This window comes from Acinonyx jubatus, chromosome C2 (genome assembly GCF_027475565.1).
Source record: "Acinonyx jubatus isolate Ajub_Pintada_27869175 chromosome C2, VMU_Ajub_asm_v1.0, whole genome shotgun sequence".
NCBI classification, from domain to species: domain Eukaryota; kingdom Metazoa; phylum Chordata; class Mammalia; order Carnivora; family Felidae; genus Acinonyx; species Acinonyx jubatus.
Genome location: NC_069384.1, coordinates 67,620,581 through 67,645,284, shown reverse-complemented (window position 1 = coordinate 67,645,284; position 24,704 = coordinate 67,620,581). Strand labels below are relative to the sequence as shown.

The following is a 24,704-nucleotide window of genomic DNA, read 5'->3' as shown; positions in this document are numbered from 1 at the left end:
TATGACTGCAGCTAAAACAATATTTAGAGGGAAATATATACTACTAAATGCCTATTAGAAAAGAAATAAGATCTCAAATAAAAAATAACCTCAACTTTTAAAAAAAATAAACTCAACTTCTACCTTAAGAACCTAGAAAAAGAAGAGCATATTAAACCCTAAGAAGATAGGAAGTAATAAAAATCAGATTAAAACCAATTATAAAAAACCAAAACAATAAAAAGTCAATGAAACCAAAAGGTGGTGTTTTGAGAGTATCAAAAATGCTAAACTCTAATAAGAATGATCAGAAGAAAAATGCAGAAGACAAAAATTTCCAACATCATAAACGGGAATGGTTGTAAACTACAATTCTACAGACATTACAGGGATAAGAGAATATCAACTTTATGCCAAAAAAGTTGGCATCTGAGATGGACAGATTTCTTCAAAGAAACAAACTACTAAGTTGGCATCTGAGATGGACAGATTTCTTCAAAGAAACAAACTACTAAAACTCACTTAAGGAGAAATAGGTAACTTGAATAACCCTACATCCATCAAAAAAAAAAAAAAATTCGTTTGTAGCTAAAAGCCTTTCCTCAAAGAAAACCAGAGGCTCAAAAGGCTTCTTTCCACATACTGAACAAAAAAGAAATAAAATTTCTACAGAAACCTTTCCCAAAAAAATTGGAGAGGGAATGCCTCTCAATTTACTCTGAGGCCAATTTTATCCTGACAGTAAAACTAGACGATTACAAAAAAGGAAAACCACAAACCAATTCCCTCAGGAAAATAAATGTAAATATTTTAGCAAATTGAGGCACCAAAATATCTTAAGATTTTACAAAATTGGGGAGCACCTGGGTGGCTCAGTCAGTTAAGCCCCCGACTCTTAGTTTCAGCTCAGGTCCTGATCTCACAGTTTGTGGATTCAAGCCCCATGTCTCTGTGCAGAGCCTCCTTGGGATTCTCTCTCTTCCTCTCTCTTTGCCCCTCCCCTACTTGCTCATGCTCTCTCTCTCTCAAAATAAGTAAACTTAAAATATTTTAGCAGATTGAATCTGACAAATATATAAAAATGGTAATATATCATGACCAAGTGGGGTTTTATCACAAAAATGCAAGGTTGGTCTAACATTTGAAAAGCAATCAATGTAATTTACCACATAAAGACTTTAAGAAGAAAAATCATATAACCATTTCAATAAATGTAGACAAAGCATTTGACAAAATACAACTTCCTGATATAAACCACTTATCAAACTGGGAATATAAGAGAATTTTCTCAACCTGATAAAAAAGCAGTTATATAAATTGGTAAGATCAGGAACACTGAAAGGATATCCACTCTTGCCCCTTCATTCTTTCAGTATATTTTTGTCAAGCACAGAATTCCACATTTGCAGTTATTTTCTTTTATCCTTTGGAAGATATCATTAAGTTGTCCTCTGATTTCCATGACTCCTATGAGACTGTGTGTGTGTGTGTGTAATTGTTCATGTTCATGTAGCCTAATCTCTCCAAGTGCCTGGTTATTTATGCCTGGTTACTTCACTGTTTACCAAACACTCTATTTTCAAAATACTGTTGTAGATACAATCTGAAGTTTATGTGACTATTCTAGGAAAGGTACTTGTTTGCTTCTGCCAGGATCTTTGGAGCACATCACTATGGAATCTGCTAAATCCAATTTTAAAGACCAGTATGATTCAAGACTAAGCTGCAGTCCTGATAAAAAGCCTGTCTACTTCATCTTCCTGTCTACTCACATTCCTAGAGCACGGACATCCAAGGTCCACACCAAAAGCTGGAGGTTGCTCATAAGGTTCATCAGCTTGGTGGGCCCTGCTTTCTAATCCCTGTCTCCCTAGTCTTGGGCGGCTATCAGCTGTTCCCTCTAGAATTGGTAAAAGTAGCTCCAAACATTAAGTTCATCTCTTTAGACCTCCACCAGTAATTCTTAGTAATCTTGTTGGATCTCCAAAGACTTCAGGAAGATTATATTTTAAATTAAATTCTGTATCATATTAGACATACATATTATATAGAATATATACATTTCACTCATCTTTCCTACATGTATTTTGTGAAACTATTGGTCTGAATTACCTACTGCATCACTACTGTAAGTAGAAGTCTTCAAAGTAGTAACTCTCATTAACTATTTATTTTAAAAATTGAAATATTATCTGAATACAATAAAATTTGCCCTTTAGTGGTATATATAATTCACAAGTTTTTAGTACATTTACAGAATCGTGCAATCATTATCTAATTCCATAATTTTCATCACTCCAAAAAGAAATCTCATAACCATTAGTAGTCACTGCCTATTTCCCTGTACCCCTCCCAACTCCTGTCAACCACTAAGCTACTTTCTGTCTCTATAGATTTGCCTATTCTAGACATTTTGTATAAATAAAACTATAAATATGTGGCCTTTCGTACCTGGCTTCTTTCACTTAACATAATGTTTTTAAGGTTCACCCATGTTGTCCCATGCATCAATACTTCATTCCTTTTTTCCTCCATAATATTCTGTTGCATGCTTATGTCATATTTTGTTTATTCATTCATCAGCTGATGGATGTTTGGATATTTCAACTTTTTGGTTGCTATGAATAATAGTGCTATAAATATGCATGTACACGTTTTTATTTAGACTTACATTTTCAACTCTCTGGGGTATGTACCTCAGAGTAGAACTGTGAGGTCATGTGGTAACTCTATGTTTACCTTTTTGAGGAACTTCCAAACTATTTTCCAAAGCAGCTCATCATTTCACAATCCTACCAGCAATATAGGATGGTTCCAATTTCTCCACATCCTTGGTAACACTTGTTAGTTTTTTTTTAATTATAGCCATCTAGTGGGTGTGAGGAGGTACCTCCTATCATTTTGCTTTGTATTTCACTATGACTAATAATGTTGACCATCTTTTCATGTATTAATTAGCCAGTTGCACATTTTCTTTGTAGAAATATTTATTCAAATCCTTTTCTCATTTTAAAATTGGACTGTTATCTTTTTATTGTTGTGTGATTTACATATTCTGGACACAAATCCTTTAGAAGATATATGATTTGTCTGTGAAATGTCTTTTCAATTTATTGACAGTGTCTTTTTGAAGAATACAATTTTTAACTTTGATGAAGTCCACCTTAATTACTTTTTCTTTTTTCATTGCACTTTTGGTGTCAAATAAAAAAAAAAAATTGCCTAATACCAAGTCACAAAAATTTACATCTATGTTTTCTTCTAAGAGGTTTATAGTTTTTACTGTTAAATTGAGGTCTTTGTTCCATTTTTAAGTTAGTTTTTATATATTTTGTGAGGCAGGGGTCCAACTTCATTCCTTTATATGTGGACATCCACTTGTCCCAGCACCAATTGTAAAGTTTATTCTTTCACCATTGTCCTGGCATCCTTGTTAAAAATTAATTGACCATAAACTAAGGGTTTATTTCTGTACTCTCAATTCTATTTTGTTGTCCTTAAACCAGAACTACATAGTTTTGATTACCTAGCTTGGTAGTATGTTTGGAAGTGTGAATCTTCCAATTTTGTTCTTTTTCAAGATTATTTTGACTATTTTTGGTCCCTTGCATTTCCAAGTGAATTTTAGGATCCGCTTGTCAATTTCTGCCAAAAAGATAGCTATTTCATAGAGATTTCACTGAATCTATAAATCAACTGGAGACGTACAGCCATTTTTAACAATACTGTCTTCTACTCTATGAACATGGGACCTCTTTCCATGAACTTAGATTTTCTTTAATTTCTATGTTTTGTAGTTTTATTGTAAGGGATTTTCTTTCTTTTAAATTGCAAACAATATAAAATATAATCTGTCTTGTCTCATCCAGTAATCGCTCGGATTTTCTTAATTTCATTTTCATTAGTTCATTGTTCATTAGTAGCATACAGAATACAGTCAATTTTTATATACTGATCTTGTGTCCTGCAACCGTGCTAAAACCGCTGGTTTTAATAGTTTCAGTGGCTTCTTTAGGACTCTTTATACTCAAGATCATGTCATATATGAAGAGTTATTTTAGTCCTTCCTTTGCAATCAGATGCTTTTTTCTTCCTTTTCCTTCCTTAACTGCCCTGTCTAGAACCTCCAGTACCATGTTGAATAGAAGTAGTAAGAGCAGACATCCTTATCTTGTTCCTGATCTTAGAAGAAAGCATCAGTTTTTCACCATTAAGTATGAGTCTAGCTGTGGGTTTTTTGTAGATGCCTTTTATCTGGTTGAAGAAGTTTCTTTCTATTCCTAGTTTGTTGAGTATTTTTAATAATGAAAGTCTGTTGGATTTTGTCAAATGCTTTTTCTTGATCTACTGAGATGATCATGTGCTTTTGGTTTTTATTTTATTACTGTTGTGTATTACATTAACTGATTTTTTATGTCAAACCAACCTTTCATTGCTGGATTAATCCCACTTGGTCATGGTACACAGTCATTTTTGTATGTTGATGGATTTGGTTTGCTAGCATTTGTTGAGGACTGCTGTCCATATTCATAAGAGATATTAGTCTGTAGTTTTCTTTTCTTGTGATATCTTTATCTGGTTTGGGATTAGGATAATATTGGCCTCACAGATGGGTTGAAAAGTGTCCCCACTCTTCTATTTTTTTGGAAGAATTTGTAAAGAATTGGTTAATTCTTAAACTGTTTGGTAAAAAGCTCCAGTGAAGCCATTTCAGCCTAGGGTTTTGTCAGTAATTTATTACTAATTTAATCCCTATTCTTGTTAAGTCCATTCAGATTATTTATTTCTTCTTGAGTCAGTTTCAGTAGTGTATCTCTAGAAATATGTCCATTTCATCAAAGTTGTCTAATTCATTGGCATACAGCTGTTCACAGTGTTCCTTTAAAATCCTTTATAAGATCAAAAGAAATGTCCTTTTTCATTTCTGGTTCCAGTAATTTCTTTTTTCCTTTTTTGTTTTTTGTTTTTGGTCAATCTAGCTAAAAGTTTGTTTTGTTAATCATTTCAAAGTACCAGTTTTTGGTTTTATTGATTTTTCCTATCCTATTTTCTTTTTCATTTTCATTTTTGCTCCAATCTTTATTATTTCCTTCCTCCTCCTTATTCTAGGTTTAATTTGCTTTTCTTTTTTCCAGTATCTTTAGGCAGATGGTTAAAGTATTCACTTGAGATCTTCCTTTTTAAAAAATACAGGTATTGATAGTTATAAAATTTCCTCTAAGTACAACTTATAGCAACATCTCAGAATTTATTATATTGTGTCTTCACCTTCATTCACCTCCAAGTATAAATACCCCTTTCGATTTCTTCTTTAATCCATTCATTATTTAGGAATATATTGTTTAATTTCCATATACTTATGAAGTTTCCAAAATTCTTTTTTGCTATTAATTTCTAATTCATTCCACTGTAGTTATAGAACTTGCTCTGTATTATCTTTGACCTGTTAAATTTATGAAGGCTTTTTTTTTTTTTCAATTGGCTCAGCATAAAGTCTATCTCAGAGGAGAATGTTCCATGTGCAATTAAGAATGTATTTTTTAGGGGTGCCTGGGTGACTCAGTTAGTTAAGCATCCAATTCTTGATTTCGGCTCAGGTTATGATCTCAGGTTTGTGAGACTGAGCCCCGCATTGGGCTCTGTGCTGACAGTGCAGAGCCTGCTTGGGATTTGCTCTCTCCCCCACACACACATGACTCTCTCAAAAATAACCATATAAAAAAATGTATTTTCTAATGTTGAATGGAGTGTTCGGTAGTTGTTAGACCCAGTTGGTTTATGGCGTTGTTCAAATCTTCTATGTCCTTATCTTCTGCCTAGTTCCATCCATTATTGGAAGTTGGATATTAAGCCTTCAACTATGTTTAACTGTCTGTTTCTCCCTTCATTTCTGGCAGGTTTTGCGCCACGTATTTGGGAGCTCTGTTGTTAAATGCACATATATTTATAATTGTTATACCTTAATCTTTTATCATCATAAAATGTCCTTCTGTATCTCCAGTAGCAATTTTTGCCTTAAAGTCTATTTTGTCTACTATCAAAAAGCCATTCCATCAATTGGTTGCTATTTGCATTATGTATCTTTTTTATTCCTTTTACTTTCAATCTCTTTTTATTTTTCTAATCTACTTTTATAATATCTAACTTTTGATTGGAATGTTTCATTCAGTGACACTTTTAAATTCAATCACATTAGTTATTATTGACATAGAGGATTTACATTTGCCATTTTACTTACTTCTATATGTCACATGTCCTTTGTTCTATTTCTCCTTTACTGCTAACCGTGCATTAAGTGAATACTGCATTACTTTAATATTTTTAATGATTTTCACTATTTTTTGAGTGATTTGCTTAGTGGCTACTCTAGTACTTATCATATACATCTTATCAGAAACAGCTTAATATTTATACTAACTTAATTCCAATGAGCTATTGAAACATTACTCCTATATAGCTCTATCCTCTTTCTTCCCTTTCTGTGGTATTGTGATATATATATTATAAACATTACAAACACCTAAATACACTGTTATAGTCATAACATTACATAATTTTATGTCTTTCAAAGAAGCTAAGGACAGCAATTATATTTTTGTAAGTTTTATTAATATGAATTATTATCACTTATGGCTTTCTTCATTTGTTCCTGTGTATTCAAATTACCATCTGGAGTCATTTCTTAGCCTAATGCACCTTTGCTCCCATCCACCTCCTCTGTGCTGTTATGCAAAATATATATTTCATTTCTATATGTTACAGGCTCAATAATACATTATATACAGTTTTAAATGATTGCCTTTTACACCAGTGAACAAAAGAGAAAAGAAAAATAACTGTCTTTTATAATTACCTTCACTATTGCTCTTTGATTTTTTTTTGGTGTGGATTCAAATTATTGTCTAGATCACCTGCTTTCAGCCTGAAGAACTTCCTTTAGTATTTCTTTTGAGTATGCCAGCAAAAATTCTCTCAGCTTCTGCCTATCTGCAAATGTCTTTATTTCACCTTACTTTTGAAAGATAGCTTTGCTGGCTGGGGTGCCTGGGTGGCTCAGTCGGTTGAATGTCCAACTCTCGATCTCGGCTCAGGTCATGATTTCACAGTTCGTAAGATTGAGCCCTGTGTCAGGTTCTGTGCTAAAAGCATGGAACTTGCTTGGGATTCTCGCTCTCCCTCTCTCTCTGCCTATCCCTTACTCGCACATGTGCACTCTCTCTGAAAAACAATAAACAGCAAAAACAAAAAGATAGCTTTGTCATACATAGGATTCTTGACTGATAGTTTTTTTGTTCCTTTGAGCATTTTGAACATGCTGTCCTGTGACTTTCTGATCTCCACTGTTTCTGTTGAGAAGTCAGCTGTTAATCTCATTGGGGTTCCTTATAAGTGACAAATTGTTTTTCTCTTGCTGCTTTCAAGATTTTCTCATTGTCTTGGTCTTCCAGCATTTTGTTTTTGAGAGAGAGAGAGGATAAGCAGAGAAGAGGAGCAGAGGAAGGGAGAGAGAGAATCTTAAGCAGGCTGTGTGCTGAGTGTGGAGGTGGGTTTCAATCTTACAACCACGAGATCATGACCCAAGCTGAAATCGAGTCAGATGCTTAACGAACTGAGCCACCCAGGTGCTCTGGTCTTTCAGCATTTTTAATATGATTCATCTATTTGTGGATTTCTTGCATGGTTATCTGGAACTCATTGAACTTCCTGGAGGAGCACGTTTTTGAGTAAATTTGGAAACTTTTTAGCTATTATTTCTTCAAATACTGTTTCTGCTTCTTTATTTCTCTCCTCTCCTTCTGGTTCTCCCATCATGCATATGTTGGTGTGCTTAAGTGCCCCATATTTTCCTGAGGTTCATTTTTCTTCATTCTTTTTTCTCTTTTCTTTAGATTAAATAATCTCTATTGATCTATCTTCAAGTCTGCTAATTCTTTCTTCTGCCAGTTCAAATCTACTCTTGAGCCCCACTAGTAAATTTTTTATTTCAGGTGTATTGTTCAATTCCACAAATTCCTCCTGGTTCTTTTTCTTTAAAATTTCTATCTCTTGGGGCACCTGGGTGGTTCAGTCAGTTGGGCGTCCAACTTCGGCTCAGGTCATGATCTCACAGTCTGTGAGTTCCAGTCCCGCATCAGGCTCTGTGCTGACAGCTCAGAGCCTGAAGCCTGTTTCCGATTCTGCGTCTCCCTCTCTCTCTCTGTCCCTCTCCCGCTTAAACTCTGTCTCTCTCAAAAATAAATAAATATTAAAAATTTTTTTAAATTTCTATCTTTATTGATATTGTCTATTTGATATAACATCATTGTTATACCTTCCTTACTTCTTTAGTCATAATTTCCTTTAGTTCTTTGAACATAGTTAAAATGCCTACTTCGAAGTCTTTATTAAATCTGACATCTGATTAGTCTCACAGGCAGTTTCTATTGCCTGCTTTTTTCCCCTAGTATACGGATTATACTTTCCTCTTCCTCTGCATGTATTATAATTTTTTGTTGGAAACTGGGCATTTTAGAAAACCCTGAATTGTAACAACTCTGAATACTGATCCACCTCCTCTCTCCTGGGGCTTGTTATTAGTACTGGTCTGTTTTCTGGTCTGTTTCCTGAGTGGATTATTTTAGGGAAATGTGCATCCCTCTTTCTCCCATAATTTGTATTAATCAGCCCAAGAAATGTTGTGTTCATTCCTGAATGCCACATTTGAAGAATACTAACAAACTAAAGCACATGCAGAGGAAACTTCCAGGTTGGGGAGGTTTTAAAATGTCACAGGCCAAAAGGCTAAAGAAACTGATTATATATGAGTTGATCTTACTAATAGGATAGAAAGGAGACAGAGTTGCTGACTTCAAAGTTCTGAAGTGCTTTTCTGGTATAGCCAAAAAGCAAGGAAAAGTCACAGAACTTAGACAAACAGGTCAATATTACAGGGAACAGACTTTAGCTCAAAATATAATGAAGAATTTTTTAAACAAGAAATTCAACAATGGCACAAGCTGTCTTATACAACAATGAGGTTTCCATTTTTAAGCAGAAGTTTTCAATCTGTCACAACTGTTAAGGATGGTATTTCTTATTTGGAAGACGAGGTTTAAGTAGATGATCCCATTTTCTGTGGCAGTCAAGAAATCTGGCCTTGAATGTACTCAGTTTGACATAATGCAAAGCACTTTACATGTACATTAACATATTACAATTATTCATCTCTAGAAAAACTTTAGAGTTCATCTGAGATTGCTATTTAAAAGTATTTTCCTGATTAGTCACATATCTGGTGGATTACTGTATAAAACACTGGGAAAAAGAATTACTTTAAATGTCTATATTCTCTCAGGTACTTGCTTTAAAATATTAGGAAAAAAGTAACTCATTTTCAAGAGTTATTTAGTTCTTATTAAAGTTTGTTTTTTTAATGAAATAATTGAGATCCATAACTCACCAGAAGAAATCTTACCAGCACCTTTATAGTCAACAGAAAATGCAGATGTGACTCCATTGGCTGACCCCAGTTCACACATGGATATTTGATAAGGGGGCCTCAGCTTGATTTCCATCTGCATGTCAGACAGATTTATCTTTGTTGAAAGAGACCTGGGATTATTATATCGCTGCTTGGTCCTCTGAATGAAGTTATCTATGTAAAATAAAAAATAAATTTCCTTGCAGTCATTTGTTTATTAAATAAAGTGTGTGAGAGTGTGATGTTAATGGAGTAAATTCTGCAGATAAACAGTTTAATTTGTTATCCAAAACTATTCAGTTTGTCATGGAATATTCTAATATTATTTGTGTTTAATGGTTAATATATCATGGGGTCATCCATTTTTCACTCTAGAAATTAATAATTATAAATAAAATAATAGTTTAAAATAATGACTGTGAGACCATTTCTACTATTATATCCACTTCACAGAATTATTTTAAATTTTTACAAAAAAACCAAAAACAGCTTTCTTTAATTTTAGATCAGTCTTAATTTCTATAGGGTTTCATATCTCATAAAATATAAAGTTTATCAGTATTTACCAATTGTAATTACATAAGAACATACTCTGTAAATTGCATGTTCTTACAAACCTGTTTTCTTATTTACTGCTTACACCATTAGAATGTATGTTTTGAAGAAATAAATTTAATAAAAGACATTTTTGAAATATCTTCCAATTTTACTTTCATATTTACAAGTTGGTTTTACTTCTTTTCCTCCTACACCAGGAGTCAAGTAAACTAATGCCCATGGGCCAAATCAAGCCCGCTGTTTATGTAAATAAAGTTTTATTGGAATATATACTCATTCATTTATGTATTGCCTATGGCTGCTTTCAAGCTACAATGGCAGGGCTGAGTAGTTGTGACAGAGACCATATGGTCTTTAAAGCTTAAAATATGTACTCTCTGGTACTTTCCAGCAAATGTTTGCCAACCTCCATTCTACATTAAGCAGACTATAAAAGATTATCACATAAACACAGAACTCTGAATCTCTGGCTTATAAATTTCTCATTGAAAAATTGTCCTCTGGGATTAATTCTATGTGTCAATAATCACAATTCTCTCCACAGCTCAGACACAATTTTTTCTAATAGGCACCTACATGAAGAAGTTGCCATAATTTATAGACCCTCTGTCAAATTATTCTATCAAAAGCAAGGTAGCAGAATTTTCTGAGTTTTTCCCCTGGCCCCCAGTATTATATGAAAAATAGCTTATGACTGGATGGAGACAGGACAATGAAAAGGAAAAAAATCAGGCCCTTACCAAATTCAATGAAACAGTATGGTCTGACAGCAGTATTTGTCTTCATCATGTTATAAGTAGTAATGAACTCCTTCTGAAGCTCATCCAGGAAAGAGAAGGCCAGAACATTTGGGTAATTTTCAGTGCACAACATCATGTAGCTCACTCCCAGAGAGCTAATAAAACTACAGTGTAAAAAACATTGGTTTTAAAATTTCAAATTAAATCAAAGTAATTCATTGCTTCAAAAGACTGGTTCTATACACAGTAAACTGCTGCTACAGTGGCAATGAAGATATTAACATTTATTATATATTCTAGCAAAAAAAATTAAAGAAACCAAAATATAATTCTACTTCCAGTTGCAGTTAAAACAGTAAACCAAAAAAAATGTAATGTACCTAAAGATGGACACACACTATAATTCTAACACTTCAGTCATTTAACATTGGGGGTAGAAAGCCGGGGAAAGAATATACAAATATGCAAGGGTTACAGATAGCTTAAGGTTTAACTATTCAACCTAGTGGAACCTAATACTGTTCGAATCAAGAACTCTAGAGATTCCGATTAAAGTTATGGACACTCTCCTCGGATGTGCAAACAACACAAAACTTGGCACACAATTTCAGGGTGGTCACTGAGCTTCTGAAGTCATCCAGTGACTCCACAATCAAATGTTCTACTTCACATCATAATGAATTATGAACCATGGGGTAAATAAGAGTAATTTATGAGTTTATAACAACAACAAATAAAATAAATAGGGTAGAAAGGAGAACTCTTGCTTACAGCAGAATGCTGAGCACCAACCAGTAAATGTGGAGGTAGTGCTAGAACTGGAAAAATCAGCATTTTGCACCAACACAGTAGGGCAAGGAAGGATAATCAATGAATGCTGAATCTAGGGGGAAATTTTGGTGAGGAGTAGGAAATTTTGCATGGTTTTAAAATGTCTTCCCGTTGATTGCTTATTTGTTGCAAGGGGAAAATATTTATTATACAGCAGACACTAGACAATATCTTGACTGAGTATTCCAACATTACTAATGATGGGCAGATGGACCTCCTGTGCCTTTAGGTGTGATATCCTCAGAAAGACATATCAGCTACGTAGTATTAAATGTGTATATGTAATGTATGTATGTGTGTGTGTATATATATATATATATATATATATATATATATATATATCATATACGTGTGTGTGTGTGTGTGTGTGTGTGTAGTATGTAGTATTCTAGCCAAGAACGCATACTCTGAATCTAATCATGAAAGAATATCAAGATTCTATTTAAAAGGGGGGGGCTATAGTCTTTAAAAATTTCAATGTTATAAAAAAGACATAAAGACTATGTAAATGTTTCTGATCAAAAGCTAAAGAGACACAACTAAATGCAATACCTAACCCTAATCTGGATCCTGTGCCAGGGCAGGAGTGGGGAAAGGGGGTTGGGGGAAGGAATGCTATAAAGGACATGCCGGGTCAACTGATAAAAATGGAAGGCAGGCAGTAAAGTGTGGTATCTCTGATACTAAGGCTGATAACTGTACCGTAGTTAAATAGAAGTGTATCCCTAATCTTAGAAAATACACTTAGAAGTTAGGAATAAAGGGACATGGTATTTTAAGTTTATCTCAAATGACTTAGACAAAGATAAGTCAGATAAATAGGTAGGCAGATAAAAACAATAAAGTAAATGGACTAAAATGTTAACAAAAGGTAAATCTGGAAATAGGTATTATTTGTATTATTCTTATTTATACAACTTTTCTGTAAGTTTGAAATTATTTCTAAGTTAAATTTTTTTAAAATGTCTACTTTAAGCACTGAAATGTTCAAATTAGCCATGTTCTACTGAAAACAAAAATTTCTAAAGTGTACGACCCCCTACAATAAGCAGAGAATGGGATACAAATTAACCCTTCTTAGTGAATCAATTTAACATTCTTTAATAGTACTGTTCAGTGTAACTCATCTAGATCAGGGGCAGCAAACAGAGCATAAAGGCTGTACCTCCCTCCCACTCCTGCGAAAAACACTGTTAATCTATCACGGTAATCTTTACTGCCAAACCCTGATCCATATGGGAGTCCTCCTACCCTCTTTTTTCTCTAATAATGTAGAAGCAGAATTTATTTTAAATTTATATTTATAGAATAAATATGTTCAAGTAACTCAAATTTTTAAAAACTGAAAATGAAATACGGTATTTAAAGTGTTTTATCACTACCTCCACCCAAAGATACCCAGTTCTCTATCCCTCAAGCAATTCATGTTATTTTTTTAAGATTTTTTTTTTTTAAGTAATCTCCACACCCAAACAACATGGGGGCTTGAACTTATGCTCCAAAGATCAAGAGCCACATGTTCCACCAACCACACCATCCAGGTGCCCCAACTCATATTATTATTAAATTCTTAAGTATCCTTCAGTGAGAGTTCACGCATATACAGTTTCCTCCCTCCCTCCCCTCCACCCTCTCTTAAAAGACCATCCCATGCAGCCAAATGATGTGGAGTTGGCACCTATTAATCATCTATGATTAATGGCATGGGATATACCACTGGAAAAATTGTGCTCATCTTCTACTACTGGAATAACCTGGAATTCCCTTCTGAGGTTCACTTAACACCATCATTTGATGCACTGTTTTTCAAACTGCAACTGTTACTGTTAAAAGGTCATAAAGTTAGTGTAGTAAACTACATATTTTCTTTAAAATTGAAATAGCACATAACAGAAAATATTGGAATGCACATTGCTTCAAAGAAGTTTTTAGTTTCTTATTTTTATATAGATAATGTTCAAAAACCAAAATTATCTCTTCTTATAGATCAGTCAAAAAAGTTTAGCCATACACATTGCATTTTTCTATGAAATAACGAAATCAAAGGACAAAGTTATGTTTTTCCCAAGCAATTTTCTCTTCCCAAAAAATCATTATAAAAATTCTATCATTATAAAAATTCTTTGACATGTCACTAGCATTCAAATAAATGCCCCAGTAACCTGAATTGGGATAAAAACACAATGATGATTGGCTTCCCCATACTCAGAACACCCAAGTAGCTAACTAGGAATTGTTTCATTATCCTCCAAAAATAGGACTTCATTTTTTTGTGTTATGGTAAAATTTTACTGTATTTCTATATTAATAATAAAGTGAACCACAGACATATACATGACAATTTATCCCAAACGGTTTCTCTTGCTTGCGCTAACTAGAGAATTACTTGTAAAATAAAAGAAAGCCTCTGTTTTTAAGATTTTATGTCAGCATTTTCAGAGAGTCCTTCTTCCCAAGCCTTTGTTTTACTATAATTACAGGATATTCTCTGAAAAGGCTACAAAGTGCTCTATAATATTATGGCTTTTCATAGTGAATTTACTCTTACATTATTGTTTTTCTTTGAAATGCACAGCCAGTTTTCCAACAGTACATACAAATCTTCTGTTATCAAAAGATTTTTTCTGGCTTTTTCAACTATCATGGGGACAAATTCAAAGACTCCTACCCTTTCACAGATAACTCCTCATATGATATAGTCTAAAATGACTACAGGCATGTCAGTTTGTGCAAGCTTTAGTATGTCCATTAGGTTCATTTGGCTCATATTTTACAAACAATCTGGCTGTTGCCTTTGTGCCTTGAGGAGAAAGAAGATTAGTAGTAACAGCAGCAGATATAGTTTACTGACCATTTAGTCTGAACCAGGCCCTTTGCTAGGTGCTTTATATATGTATTTGATTTAATTTCATTCTCACAGTAAAGGGACATCACTATCTCCATTTTACAGATGATGAAACAGAGGCTCAGAGATGTTTAGTAGCTTACCCAGGGCCACAACAACCATTAAGAAGCACAGCAGGGACAAACTTAGTTCTAACTCCAAAGCCTACATTCTTTCCCAATGCAACACTAACTTCCCTCTATTACAGATGAGCCAATTATGTGCCAACTCACCAACTTTTTTTTCATGTTTTCAAGCTACAAATCAATCTCTATTTTCCGCCCTAATTAAAAGTAATGAATCTTAAGGATTTGGGAACTTGTATTACAAGGATATTCAGGAAGCCCTGCCAACTTCTCTACTTCCTGTGCAACTCCACTCCTCCCTCTCTGCATTCCAGCCACACTAGTGTCATTTCAGATCCAAGGGATACCAACCTACTCCGGGTCCTCCAACTTCCAACCTGAGAAACTTCATGAATTCTGTCTTCCCTACTTGCAATGCTCCCAACCCAACCCCGTCTCTATAATGGCTCCAATTCTGACATGGTTGATCCTATTCATCATTCTTGGACTTAAAGACCCTCCCAGAGCACACAATCTAAATGGATCCCACCCCTATGATTGTATCATAGCAGCTGTTATTTTTCTTCATGTAACTAGCCCAGTTTGTAATTAGATATTCATATGTTTATTTGTTGTAATGTCTCTTTCACTAATATCTATGCTCCGTAAAAGCAGAGATAATTTCTGTAGGGTTCACCACTGTATTCTTAGCAACTAGAATATTTGGTGTCTAGGATACAATAAGTGCTCAATAAATTAGTGAATATATGAGTGCAAAGATGACATCACTCATTCACTCATTTACACACTGATTTGTTCAACATATTGTGCACATATAATTGTACAGCCCAGCCGTGTCTACACAAAGTATCTACATAAAGCAGAAGCTCAATAAATATTTGAGTAAATTTTACAGAACAGAGTACAACTTCACCTCCTCTTCCAGTGTTCCAAGAAGGCTCTAGGGTTCAGGTCAGTGAATTTTCAACATTCCCCTAAAGACAGAGATGTTCTCAGATACCATGCAGAATTACTCATCTACAGATGGCTATACATATCTGTTAGATAGGTCTACTCTCCTTTTATCATGAACATTACTAATACACATACACACACACACACACACACACACACACACACACCCCAAAATTTTTCCTGTCAACACCCTGAGCACAATTTTTAAATTGCCATTGTTTTCTTCCTACTTTGCTCTAATTTCTTTTTTACTTTCCTTCTATTTCTGGGCTTTGGTACCAATGGGGTTTGGTCTTTAGAGCTACTGTCTTTCTTCTGGCCAAGGAATTTATCCATGCTCATTACATCTTTGGTTCCTCCCCCCAACAGTAGGAACTTCTTTAGGGACTTCTAGGATCAAGTGTGTCTTAAACAGGTAAGGCTGACAGAAAAGTTGCAACTGCAGATAAGGCGTATTTACCCCTTTCAATCACTTCATTAAAAAGCTAATTCTGTCACGTATCCAAGCAGGCCATACCTCAAGTGATTTCTAAAATCCAATAAAATAAGCAGTTTTAAACATTAAGCATTTTCTAGTATCTGATTTTATTTATGAACTGTCAAAGAAATTTTACACATCACCAATGAAACACTGACATTATTAGGACAACTGTGGCCTGATGTACCAAAGTAAACAATGAGTGAAAGCAATGGTCTTCCCCACAGCAAATACAAAGCACCTCTCATGCATATGTCTAGCATTCTACTCTACAGACTCTGATTTCAAAGACCAAATCTCCGCCTGCCAGGCACTTGCAATAAGGTGCTGTAAATGCACTTAAAACAACAACATACAAAACAATAAAACTGCATTTTGTAGCATGCTAAATGACAATGTATATAGCAAACTATTAATAAATTGAGCCAGTAATAATTAACATTTGTATTCCCTACAATGGTACATACCATTGTACCATTACACATAGAAAATCTGTCAATCCTTTGTAGCCTCATTTGCCCTGTGAATAGCTTTCATGGGTGAAGAAAAGTTCTCCAGAAGGACATGCCATCTGTTAAAATTGCTAAGTGTAAGAAGATTATTTTTTAAACTTTATACATATATATATATATATATATATATATGTTTTTAAAGTAATCTCAAAAATAAATAAATAAAATAAAGTAATTTCTACACCCAACATGGGGGTGAAATTCATAGCTCCAGGATCTTGACTCGCATGCTCCACCAACTGATCCAGCCAGGCATCCCAAGAAAATTATTATCTTTGAAACAGAACCTTTCATGCTGAATTCCATTCCCTAAAATAAAGCACTTAAACTTTTAAATAAGAATAAGTTGGACACTATGAAAGTGAGTATAACTTACAGATTTTATTATCACCAAATATGCCTAATAGGAAATAAAGTGAAAGCAAGACTGTGCCATCACTGGGCGAGTAGAAAGAACCAGAAAGAAAACTCAGTAACACTGAGTGTCTCCCATGTGCAGCATTCTACCAGGAACTTCTTTTCTCACTTAGGCCTCTCTTATGTGGCCAACTTTCAATTATTCTCCACTGGTGAAGAGATAAATTATGAATACATTATCTAATGAATAAAAGACCCATTTAGGGGCACCTGGGTGGCTCAGTCAATTGAGCATCCAACTTCGGCTCAGGTCATGATCTCGGCTCATGGGTTCAAGCCCCACGCTGGGGTCTGTGCTGACAGCTCAGAGCTTGGAGCCTGCTTCGGATTCTGCATCTCCCTCTCTCTTTCTACACCTCTGTCTCTGTCTCTCAAAAATAAATAAACATTAAAAAAAATTTTTTTAAAGACCTATTTAGGGGCGCCTGGGTGGCTGAGTCGGTTGAGCGTCCGACTTCGGCTCAGGTCATGATCTCACGGTCTGTGAGTTCGAGCCCCGTGTCGGGCTTTGTGCTGACAGCTCAGAGCCTGGAGCCTGCTTCGGATTCTGTGTCTCCCTCTCTCTCTGATCCTCCCCCGTTCATGCTCTGTCTCTCTCTGTCTCAAAAATAAACATTAAAAAAAACATTAAAAAAAAAAGACCCATTTAGTCACTAATTTTAAACCCATTATGTAAGAAAATATTTATTAATATGCAGCATGCCAGGTGATAGCAACTTATAACAGTAAGCAAAACGAGAATCAGAGAATTTTAAGTGGGCAAAGGATTACACCATCCAAACCTTGGATGAAATAAACAGCAAGAAAAATCTGCCTATGAAGTCCCTCATTTTCTTTTCTGCAGAGTTAACCTATCCCTTGATTCATGCTCTCCCACTAACTCTAACACCTTCACACCAGAAAGAATGAAATCTTTACTTTTTAAGATAATCAGTCAAAGGCAATCCCTCATTTACCTCTCAGTGGTATCCCAAAACTTTATGGCACCTAGAACTCATTTTTCCACAAAAACTGTATTGTAAGAGAAATGAGGTCCCAAAACCAGTTCATAAAAGCCTACTTAACATGTATGTGGTTGAAAAGCTGTTATATATATATATATATATATATATATATATATATACACACACACACACACACACACATATATATGTATATATATATAATATATGTATATATTTTGAGAGAGAGAGAGAGAGTATGCACGCGCATGCACTAACAGGGATGGGGCAGAGAGAGAGAAGAGAGAGAATCCCAAGCAGGCTCCACACCATCAGCACAGAGCTCAATGTGAGGCTTGATCTTATGAACTACGAGATCATGACCTGAGCCAAAATCAAGAGCCAAACGCTTAACTGATGGAGCCACCCAGGCACCCCATGGCTCATCAATTTTAGACATCACACATACTCTATTCCTCATTATTTCTCAACCAAAAACAGGAGGGGGGAGGAAAAGTTTCACTTAATTCTCTTCCCTAGTTAATTTTTCTCTCCATAAAAAGTAAAAAGAATTAGGAGAGTTACACATGCACCTTATAAAGAGAGAAGTTAAAGGTAAAGGGAGGCAATTCTTTTACCAGAGTATAATGTGAATGCTGAAGCTAAAAGACTATGGTTCATATATACCATTTACTGGCTTTCTGACTGTGATTAAGTTTCTTAAGTCCCTAAGTCTCAGTTTCCTCATCTGTAAAAAAGCAGTGATAGTACTACAATGGCTATCTTTCCAACAACCCTTTTCTCCTTCCCTTTGGGGAATTCTCTCCAGCTCTACTACCTATTCTATATGACTTTGGTAAAGCTGTTCATCCAAAGGGTGGACATGTATCCAGGATCCAACCAAAAGTACCTCAGCCCTCTGACCACAATGCTATTCCAGAAATGGGCCACAACACAGCCAGACTAATAAAGTCCTTTCCCTGAAACATGGAGGGAGAGGGCTGGCTCACCTGAAATGAAGTATGCCTACAGCTGGCAGTAAAGTGTTTTCCTATACATGGAGAATACCTATCTGCAAAAGGAGAGAGAGGGAAGAAATGAGAGAAATATTCCTGATAACAACATGAGTCCCTGGCTCCATTTAACTCAGAAGCCAACCTAGCCTTCATAGAACGCTTTTTTTTTTTTCTTTTTTTTTTTACTTAAGCTAGTGTGAGTTGTGTGTCTGCCCTGGACAATGCAAAAGAGCTGTTGCAAAATTGAATGATAATGTAAGAAAAGTGCCTGGAAACTGCAGGTACTTAATAACTGGGTCATTGTTGAAGTTGTTATTCTTATAATCAGAAAATAGCACCAAAGAGTGAAAGAAAAGCACTGCAAGAAACTAAAAACAAAAGGCAGGTAAGCCTAAAATAGCATTCCTGGCTAGAGATAGTAGTTTGTGGACAAATACAGAGAAAGTAAAGACTCAGGTAAAGAGAGAACCTATAAAGCTCACAGACATTATCAGACTTAAAAAGAATTCACAGTGAAAGAACTAAGAAATTTTATTTCTTGCACTAAAATTCACAGTAGAGTATGACTGACCTCCCAAAGCGGTTTACATTTTCATAAGAGGAGTATCTCAATGTTTAATGAGACCTCAAAATGTACAACTATGATTTTCAAACCCCCAAAACCAATCTCAAAATTTTAAGATCCCACATGACACAACTTAATTTCATATGGTTCTTAATTATTGCTTTAGTTATTATTGTTTCCTAAGTTCTGACATAGGTTTATATATTAAACATTTATGACAATTTAAGGAAAGTTTCCTTCAACTTATGGAATAGATAAATTCCTTAAAGTTTTACATAGAATTGTACCACCAGACCCTTGAACAATGCTGGGGTTAGGGACGCCAACTTCCTGCACAGTCAAAAAACAGCATGAATTTTGACTCCCCAAAACTTTGACTACTAATAGCTTACTACTGACTGAAAGCCTTGCCAGTAACACAATTAACACATATTTTGTATGTTATATGTATTATAGACTGTATTCATACAATAAGCGAGGGAAAAGAAAATGTTATTTTAAAAAATCATAAGACAGGGGCACCTAAATGGCTCAGTCGGTTAAGCGTCCAACTTTGGTTCAGGTAGTGATCTCATGGCTCATGGGTTCGAGCCCCACATTGGGCTCTGTGATAACAGCTCAGAGCCTGGAGTCTGCTTCAGATTCTGTGTCTCCCTCTCTCTCTGCTCCTCCCTAGCTCATGTGTGCTCTCTCTCTCAAAACTAAACATTAAAAAAATTTTTAATCATAAGAGAAAATACATTTACAGTACTATACTATACTTATTCAAAAGAATTAGTTTATAAATGGACCTGTGCAGTTCAAACCCATGTTGTTCAAAGATTCAACTGGACCATGAGAAGAAATCACAAAACTAGATTATGCACCCCCTCAACCACCCACTAACCAACAAGGCAAACTGAAGTATTTTGACAAAATGAAGACTTAACTCTATGGCACTTTGAACACTGCCATACTCCCAAAACAACCATCCCTCATTTAGCAGCTAGTATCTTATGTGCAAGGCACTGTGCCAACATAAGCTCCACAGAATGGGCTACATCAGCTGAACTCAAGTATTCAGCCACTACAATGTGGTAAAGTTCATCATTTTCCTAATACAGGGTGGGGGCGGGGGAGGGGAGGAATTTAATTTTAAAATGTTACTCTCCCAATTTTTTTCTCAAACTCTATGGTTTTTCTCTACCTACTGCACTAGAATCCAGTGCAAGGTACCATCTGATTTAGCATATAATTACATACTTATTAGCTACTATGTTTTGGTTCTCAGTGGTATTCTGCAAAGAGCACCTCAATTTCTACACCAATTTGAAAACCACAATGCTAAGAGATGAGGAATCATTTATAAGCCAGACCAGATCAATTATCTCAGTGAGCTATCTAACTACACAGAAAGGATATAGAAATTTAAAAATAAATTTAAAATATGAAAAATATAAATGAGAAAGAAGTCAAGTAAGTTCTACAGGCAATGTATGAAGGGACTGATCATGAGAGAAATAAAATAATAACAGCAAGGAAGGGGATTCAAGAAAAAGGAGGCCATAGGCCGGGCTTCGAGAAGGCAGACAGGCAGCCTAATGTCAGTTTCAGGCTATGCTATGATGCTATAACTGCAAATCTCCAAATTTTATCTGGCAAGCTCATGGGTAGTTAGAAAAAGAGGTGTCACAAGAGAATTTTAAATACTCAGGTAATGTATAAACCCCCAATTTTATAGTGATTTTATAATTCAGTCTAAATGTACTGTCATATAGCATGAAAACCTCAATAAACTAGAAAACAACGAACAAGTCCTCTAATCAATGATAGAAAATACATAAAACCCAGGTTCTTGTCAAGAGCTAGAATTAAACTTATCTACTATTCAATCCTTTTATAAAACTTGGTTACAAAAATAATGTCCATATAGGCTTTTCTAGGTGTGGTTCTGAAGGCCATGTAATCTATTTATTCCTTTAGACATTTCAAAATTGTCAGATCAGGCCAGATTAGACCACTGCTGATTCATCTCACTCATAAACTCTCTCTCATAAAATTGCTTTTTGCATTATGTCATTTGCTTACACTGAGGAATATTATAAGAAAAATCATAAGCTCATTGTTATGGCTGCTGGAAGAATGCTATCCAAATGCTGTCCCTCTTTACATACATCAGGTCTCTGTAACATGAAGAGCAATGTTCTTATGCCCTGGACACTGTAGCCTGTAAATGATTCATCCTCCTCCTTTGTTTTGGCCATGAGGAAGCTCAGGGCAATATTTGCAGTCCTTTTCAACAAATGAATGGACTATGCAGTTTGCATCTCCAGAAGGAAATGTTACTTCAGTTTATTATTCTCCTATCTTTATCTCTACCTTTATGTGATTCTCTTTCCTGTGCTCTTGAATTATTATATTTTTTTGTTAACTGCCTCACATCCTTTGTGGAATAAGATGAGGTACAAAGAAACAATACAAAATCTAGAACTCAAAACAGAATTGGAGGAGTGTTAAAATTTTACTACATGATACTATACTTTGAAGAGAATACAGAAAGAAAACCCATTTGCAAAAAAAAGCTGTTCTTTCAAGTCCAGGATATCTGCCAGAATTCATATGCATTCAAACAATCTTCTATAATTCTGACATGTGTCTACTATACTATATAATATCAACTGAAACTCAGAATAATGACCAAGGGTACTAAAAGAGCCTATTAAAAGAATATTAAAATGTTTCCAGTTTCTCTCCATAAAACAAAAGTAGGTTAGACATCATTTTAAATATATTTTAACCATCACCACCACCACCACATTTTCCAGTTAAACCCTTTGAAAACCCAATTTAATGATCTTACCATTATCCAGGTGATCTAAGTAATTATGGACATTCTGTAAGGGTCTATTCTGGGCATCTCAGAAACTCAGTGGGCATTTCTACCCTCACAGTTTCAACTTCTATGTGAATGATTCCCAAATCTCTACCCATCTCAACTGGACTGCCTAGTCACAACCTCATGTAAAATACCCAAGATAGTGCCTAGCCTAACCCTTTCCAAAGACCTCTTTGTGTCCAATTCCAAGGTTTAAGTCATCTTTGGTATTCCATCTCTTCATCTCTGGTATTCCATCTTATCAGGCTTGACCATTTCTTCTTTTGAAGTGTCTCTGTGGTTGGCATTTTTCTTTTCCATTTGCACTTACATCTTATTAGTTCAGGCCCCAATTATAAGTTAATCTCTTTCTCAGACTTTCCATTTCACTGCCTCAGCATTGTTTTTTACCAAGTCACTTCCCTCAAACCTGCAATAACAGCTTCTTTTAACCTATTGCATCAAAGTGACATCCCTCAGTCTGAACTTTCAGGGAAATCCAGGATCTGGCCTCACACTAATTATCTGACATTTCCCATAACTATCCCTAAATCACCATTCACTACACCAGGTCAAATGGGTGAATGTACTCCCAGTGCTAAGTCATTCTTTACTCACTCTGCCTTTCCTCTCTACACCTGAAATACCCGCTTCTCTGCCTTAACCAAATCTTATGAATTCTTCAGGACATGGCTCGTGTCTCATCTCAAAAATGAAGCCCTCTCCTAATTATATCCCTTGTGGACCCTGTCCTTATCTGATTTCTTTCTGTATGCAAAATCAGTGTCAAACTTCTGAAGAGTTAATTGTCCTCTGTTTCATGTGCATGCTCCCCAAGGGGTTCTTATCTATTACCATGGATTTAATTATACATAAGCTGACCCCCAAAACTAAATCTCCATACTTGTCCTTCTTCACTAAACGTCAGACTTACACATCCAGCTGCCTACCTGACGGTGCCTCCTGAATATCTACTGGGCATCTCAGACTTAACATGTCCAAACAGAACTCTTGATTTTTACCAAAAAACATACACTCTCCAATCTTACTCATTTCAGCCCCATTAGCCAAGTAATTATGGACATTCTCTATGCCAAAAATCTAGAGGCAACTCTTGATTATTCTCTTTTCCTCACATCCCACTATAATCCATTAGGAAGATTTGTTGGTGCTACTCCCAAAATACAGCCCCAATCCAACCATTTCTCATCATTATCACTGTCATTCAAGTTATAAGCCATCACCTCTAAATGAACTTCTTTAAGAGTTTCCTAAATGATCTCTCTGCTTCTACTCTTTCTCCTTTAGAGCACATTCTCCATACAGCAGCCAGGATGATCTACTCAAAGCCAAAACCACATTATATAACTCTCCAGCTTAAAACTCTCCAGTGGCTTCCTATTACATTAGACTCAATCCAAACTCTTTATCACAGCCTAGAATGCTCTATGTAACCTGTCCCATTCCTACCTTTCTGACCTCAGCTTCTGCCACCACTGTATTAATTGTCCATACTGCTTCAGCATCTCTGGCTTTCTTTCCATCCCTTCATCAATATCAAAGGTCTTATGCACTAGCTGTTACTCTGCCTTGTTCTTTAACCACAGCATCCTTCACATGACCATCTTTTTTCTCATCTTTTAGGTCTCTGCTCAAATACTGCCTTTTCAGAGAAGCCCTAGACTACCATAAAGTCACTCTACCCCATCACCCAGTGTTACCATCTTTATATACAATAAATACAGATGACTGCTATCCTCTCTCACTAGAATGTAAACTTCTTAAGTTCTTTGAGGTAAAGTATCATGTACAATTTTTTGTATTTCCCATTACAGTTTGCCTGGCATGTAAGAACACCAATAAATAACCTAGTGACCAACTTATAAAATACCTTCGATCTACAAAACTATAAAAATTTCTAAAGCCAGATTTAAACACAGAGAAACTGCAAAAGGGGCAATGACATGACTACTGCTTTGTATAAGTTCAGAACCACGTGATTCTTGACTTGAACACACTTTCCTAATCACTCACTGATTTTTACTGCAACCACTTAAATTACATTCGGATGGCAACCACTCGGTAAAGAGAGCAAACTGAAGTCTTACTTAATGTTATAATGTCCAGTTTTCAGTGTACATCTATCAGGAAGCTGAGCCAGTTTCTTCGAGAGCATTTTAAAATACTTCCTGCACTCCTGCACGCCTGTGCCTTGTTCATAATCAGTAGAAGCAGAAAGTGGCAGTCCATCCCTGACACGAATGACTGATGCGGATAAAATCATAGACATTTCAACCAGCAGAGAAGACCTGAAACAAAATGAACAATTTGGGTTAGATAAAAAAACTATTCGCCTCACTAATAATCAAAGATATACTAATTAAAACAATGACATACTACACTTTCCTTAATAAATTAGCTTTTAAAAA

The 24,704-nt window shown here is 35.4% G+C and overlaps 1 protein-coding gene across 7 annotated transcripts in view; it reads right to left on the bottom strand.

Moving 5' to 3' along the window:
• The window catches only part of SEC22A (SEC22 homolog A, vesicle trafficking protein), a 68,405-nt gene that overhangs the window by 37,987 nt on the left and 5,714 nt on the right, over window positions 1-24,704 (bottom strand). For all 7 annotated transcript variants that reach the window (XM_027061007.2, XM_027061010.2, XM_053220948.1 and 4 more), the window contains 3 exons: window positions 24,384-24,584; window positions 10,738-10,901; window positions 9,419-9,613 (listed from right to left, as the gene is read on the bottom strand). In XM_027061007.2, coding sequence (XP_026916808.1) covers window positions 9,419-9,613; window positions 10,738-10,901; window positions 24,384-24,584 — 560 coding nt within the window. The remainder of the gene's footprint in view (window positions 1-9,418; window positions 9,614-10,737; window positions 10,902-24,383; window positions 24,585-24,704) is intronic.